The following is a 6,003-nucleotide window of genomic DNA, read 5'->3' on the forward strand; positions in this document are numbered from 1 at the left end:
TTACATCGTCGTATGATAATGGGATGGACGCATAGCGCTAGCTATTGGTGCTACGCCCTTCGCCGGCTATTGGATACTGCTGTCCCTGAGTTATTACCTTATATGGTTACCTATATGGATGACTGTCTGCTCTGGCACCCCGTTCGGGCTCAATGTGAAGCGATGTTACAAGCTGTGATCTTTGCCGTCCGAACTGCTGGGGCGGAGGTGCCACCCCACAAGGTTAGAGGTCCTGATAGGGAAGTAGAATTTCTCGGTATGTCCCTTGGGCCCGATGGTTATCGTGTGGCTGACCACACCTTGAAGGATCTCCGGTTGGCCTTATCGGACCGTCCACAAACCTTGCGTGGCTTGCGCGTAAAACTTGGCCTCATGCAATTTTGCAAGAGTTTATGGTCACCCGTTACGGGGGGAGCCGCTGGCACGCTGACTCATCTGACGCAGCCTTTGACGGCTCTGATAGGCGAGATGACCTCTACAGGAGCTCGCCGCAACGCTAGACTCCCTTGGACACCAGAGTTCGACCAAATATGGGCGAAGATCTTTCGTACTATGGTTCCTCAGACGATCGGATTTCATACGGCATCCACGGCGCAGGAGGACATACAGTTCGTTCTGTCTAGCGATGCGAGTCCAATAGCCGCCGCGGCTGTATTGTATGTTGGCAGTCGTCGGGAACTACTCACAGCCCTTGATAAACCCTTGGAGGTCGACTCCGAGTGGCTAGGGAATTGGGGACGAGTCATCGGCATTTGGACACATCGATGGTCTAAGGCGGAACGCCGGTATGATATCATTGACAAGGAGCTCTTTGGTCTGACGAAATCCCTCCTTCATTGGCGATATCGTATCCTCGAGACCATACTGAGGATCCGGTTCAGTCGTCGTGGTTCGACGGATGATCACGAAATTGGTAGAGTCTTAGCGTTGACGGACTCAAGTGCTGCCCTAGGTCGTTTCCTAGCTCGGAACTCATATGTTCTGAAGCCTCAGGGGAGCCGCGACAGACGATGGCTTGGATGGTTAGCAGATCTTTCTGACTTCCCAGAAGTTGATCTTACCGTTCGCCATGTGAATGGTCCTCGAAACCGGTTATCCGATATCCTATCTAGACTGCTACCCGGGGAAAACGCCATCTTATCGGAAGGTCATTCTCGGCCACTTGCTCTGGCAGTGCCGATTGTCTCCGATGCAGAAGAAGGCGGGGGACGACAAGGTGGAGAGGACCTCAACCGGTTGTTGTCTTTTTTCGATAATGCTAACGACTTCATCATTGACAAGCAGAAGATCGATAACACTACTAAGGTGCACGGTGCGACCCTAGCCAAATGGTGTTCGTATTTCCTCCATACTGATGATACTGCTGATGAAGACCTCCCTTCATCGGCCGTAGCCGCGCTGGCGATTGGTTTGGTCCGGTGGGGACCGGGTCTGTTCGTTATTCGTGATGCGGTCGCGGACGAAATTATATGGTCTCTGGTTATCCCTTTGGGCTCAGCTGAGGACCTACCGGCGCTCTTGTCTACTAATTACCTACCTGGATGGAGTATTAGGGAATGGGTGTCGTTCGTCTACCACGATTTGTCTTTGCATCAAGGTGTGGACAGTGCTCTAGAGGCACTCGTACGGCATTTCTGGTGGCCTGGATGTGGCAAGCATGCGGCTGATGCGGTCAGACGCATGGCTGCTGCTACTGGAAGGCTACCTGTGGATGGTGAATTGGTCGTTTGGGCGTCGCCCTGAGTGTCTTCCTGTTGAGGGCCATGTACGACTCGTTCAGGGACCAAGCTTCAACGACGGCCCTTTTGTATACCTAAACTCACAAGCTGGACAGGTAGTTATGTTGGAACCTCTCGGGACTGAACATTTGGTACCCGTGTCGGCAGTACACTTGGAACCGCGGGGCCTACCGGTAGCGCGTAACCGAGCGACGGTGGCCTTCGAGTCTACGATCCGTAAGGCTTCTGTCAGGCGAGGCGATCTCATCTTATGTCGACTTAACGATGGAGAAGATGCTATGGGATTGGCTACCGCTGATGGCTTACGGACTGGCACTATTCACGTCATGGAGCTGATGGAATCTCCATCGGGGATGTGTCAGCCGGTGTGGTTGGATCCTGCCTCTGGTACTTATTCCTTTTCTTCAATGTGTCCACCTGGGGCCATAGCGGTGCTACGAGAAGTAGACAAAGTGCTTCTGCGTCTGTCTCGCACGGAAACGGGACGACTGCGTCAGCAGAGTCGTCGGGAATTGGTTGAAGCCGGCTATCTTGAAGCGTGAGAAACGCGGAAAGGGGGGAGTCTGTCACCCTGACCCATGACTTTCCTCATTTCTCACCACCCCATTTTTCCATAGCGGGTTTACGCTATAGATGGTGACGCGTGGGACGCGAGTCGGCGTCGTAAAACGCGCGTACGCCATCGATTATTTTTCTTTGAGACGAGACGGCTTTAGGATGAGAACTCCTATTCGCCTGTCTCCATATTTCGATAGAGCTATCAAGCCGTATTGACTGTTGTAGTCCTTGTCACACGCTTTCTAATGAGCGGTATTGGACCTTACTTTACAGCCCATCAACCTACATTGGAAACTTCAGACTTGAGTTCAGAGTCGCGGATGACAGTAGGGACAGCTAGAAAGCACACTTGCTAAGATCGAGCTCCAAGTCGGTGAGACTTACGGCTTATGTACTGATTCTTGGCTCGAGGCTAGTCTTGAGACTGGCAACAAACCTTAGCGCCGCCGCCGCCGCCCCTGACAGCGTCACACCACTCCTGAGGTTAGAAATGAGAATATGTTCGCTTCTTCAGAGCCGAACTTGCATGTATCACTGTGTTGAAGAATGATGATGCTCCCTGATGACGACGATGCGAAATCCTGATGATTGTTTGTATGACCACCATCCTTGATTGATTAGTAGCACTACTTGATCACAAGATCTCTTGAAACTTGACGACGAAACTTGACGACCTTTAAACTTGACATATTAGACAATTTACAGAATATGTCGTTCCAACGATATAATGATAATGCAATTGTGCAGATAATAGGAATGCAGCACAATAACTATTAACAAAGAACTGTGATTGAGTTGATATCCTCATTGTAAGGGTTTCCACTATGCATCGGCTGCTAACTGATGACACTTAATTGGACATATTCCTTCCAAAACAAACTAGAAAAAGGCTTGGGTCTCGACATGACGAGAAAAATAGGTGGGTTCCATGAGAAATCGATCGATACTTGACTAGGCAACACTAACAGTAGCATGGTTAATGTAGCACAATGATATAAAGTGTAACCGAGCTATGAAGCGACAGCAGAAGCAGCAGCAGCAGCAGCAGTCTTAACTCAAACACTCATCAGTATTGATGTAGGTCTAACATCTCATGTTAAACTGCCAGGCTTGGTTATGAACCCAGGCTTCGTCGTCGTCGTCATCGTCTTTGTCATCATCATCTGTATCTCTCATCATACGTCATCATACAACCAAGGGCTCATCAGATAGACAACAATGAGGTAATTAAATAATCAAATAGTGAGGCCAATCTTTGGGCTTGATTCGACGACGATGATTATGATCATGATCGGGTATATGGTATACGTCGTCGTCTTCTTCTTCTTCTGACTCCTCAGGATTCCGTGGACAACATTTGGGGTAAGTCCGTGAGCCAGTATAGGACAGTATAGGAGTAATATCATCATCGTTATTGTTGGACAATAATAATGATGATGAGTTTGGTGGCAGGACACTTAGCCAAGGGAACAAACACCATCGACGTTGAGATCCAAGACCAAAGCGTTCATGTTCTTCTCCTTCATGTTGATGATGATGATGATACTCTCTTAATGCAGTTATGGAACTACTCTTTGTTTGGACCCCCTCCTCTTCCTCCGTATTGTTATCATGACCAGTTGACTCGATAACCACAGTTGTTGTTCCCCTTCGTTGTTGTTGTTGTTGAATGGGAGATAACTCTTGATGACGATGATGATGATTTCCTCTCAGATAGGATAAACATTCGCATGCTGTGTGTTTGGCGCTAATGACGCGCGATAGATCAAATGACCATTCTTGTGATGATGATGATCTACTATCCCTATCATAATCATAATCGTGGTCATCATCATCATCATCACCTTGTGGTCGTGATGATGATGATGATGAATAGCCACTACTAGAGGGTGGAATGGGATCAAGACCTCCAACAACTAGGAAGTTATGGAACGCCTGAGAATATTACAATTGAAAGTAGCAGGCTACTAACAGGAGCAACAGCAACAGCAGCAGCAGCAGTTGATGATGATGATGATGATGATGTTGTTGTTGTAGATTGGTGTAATAATGGCTGATATTATATTACATGACATTCCACATATTCGATATTGGCAAGCTTCGCTAATGCACTGGCTGATATGCTTTCATCTCTACGACAACAACAACAACAATGGTGATCATCATCATCATCATCATCATCATCATCGTGTTGTTGTTGTTGTTGTTGTTGTTGTTGTTGTTGTTGTAAGTGTAAGGAAGCCCATGTTTCCATAGAGTACCTAATGAATGATTATGACACCATCGTACTACTACTAGGAGTAGTAGTAGTAGTAGTAGTAGTAGTAGTAGTAGTAGTAGTAGTAGTAGTAGTAGTAGTAGTAGTAGGTGATAGTGGTGGCGGGGGCGGTAGCCCTACAATGCTATAATGGCTTGTTTAGCTGGTATTCTAAACGTCGAGATCACATCATTAAGCCGCCGTCTATTTGACGAATCATCGTTATCATCATCATTATCGATCATAGAGTCATCAGTGATGTTGTATAATGGATCCATGTATGCATGCAATGATGATGATGATGATGATGATGATGATGATGATCGTTCTCGTCGGAACTGTTGTTGTTGTTGTTGTTGTTGTTGTTGTTGTTGTTGTTGTAAATACGTGTCCTTATACCAGGAGGTCAAGACCTCATTATTATCAACACCTGCATCATCATAATCATTATCAACTTGATGATTATAATGTTGTAGAGGACAGCAACAACAGCAGCATAATGATGATGATAATCACAGCTTTGAGCTTTATGACTACTACTACTACTACTACCTTGTAGAGTAATGAGTGCTGTAGCTACTATGTATTGTTTATCTAATTCTAGTGGTTTACCACGTATTCTTGTTATTATTGATGAATCATTAATATCAACTTCAATAGCATCACATAATTGTAGATAACCACCTGTCCCTTTACAACGTCTCCTCGAATATTTAACAGCATCTCTAATTATATAACCAGCCATTGATACGCTTACTACATCATCATTATATGGTATTTCACATCTGACCATGATAATAATAATAATAATGAGGAGGAGGAGGAGGTCATGCTAATGATGCTAGTCGGTGTTATTATTATTATTACTTCAAATCATGATAACTGAAATCCATCCCTGCCTGTTTATGGTGATGATGATGATCTCCACCTTCTTGTGTATCATCATCATCATCTACTATTGTCGTTGTTGGATATACATAAGCACGTCGTATAGCTCCAGATGGGTAGATACAACAATCACATATCAATGGCGATGATGACGATGATGATAGTATTTCTGCTGAGTAAGCAGTAGCATGATGATGATGATGATGCATGATGATATTATAGATAGATTTACCATCACGAATACTTGATGCTAGGAAGGTACCAATACTTGTTTGATGTAGTCTAATATTCTTAGATGATATAATAATACTGTCTATTCCATTAACACCACCACCACCATCTCCTCGTTTTCTTGGTGATGATGTGATGCTGCTGCTGCTGCCACCACCTGCCTTGATAGTAGATCGGAATAAATGATGTAGGTGTGTATAGTGACATAATCTCGAGTATCTAGTAGTATACTACTACTTGACCATGCTGATGATAGTATTGGTCTCATATTATTACTTTAATGATACTAGTGGTAACGATAGTAACGATGATCCATCTATCATCATCATT

General features: G+C 45.3%; 1 protein-coding gene across 1 annotated transcript; it reads left to right on the top strand.

Moving 5' to 3' along the window:
* Positions 1 to 18: 18 nt before the first annotated feature.
* Pmar_PMAR019040 (hypothetical protein) lies at positions 19 to 1,743 on the top strand (the record flags this gene model as incomplete). The annotated part of the gene is made up of 1 exon (XM_002780097.1): positions 19 to 1,743. The coding sequence occupies one exon, from the start codon at positions 19 to 21 to the stop codon at positions 1,741 to 1,743; it is 1,725 nt and encodes a 574-aa protein (XP_002780143.1).
* Between the last annotated feature and the right edge of the window lie 4,260 nt (positions 1,744 to 6,003).

Source organism: Perkinsus marinus (assembly GCF_000006405.1).
Source record: "Perkinsus marinus ATCC 50983 genomic scaffold scf_1104296944428, whole genome shotgun sequence".
In the NCBI taxonomy this organism is placed as follows: domain Eukaryota; phylum Perkinsozoa; order Perkinsida; family Perkinsidae; genus Perkinsus; species Perkinsus marinus.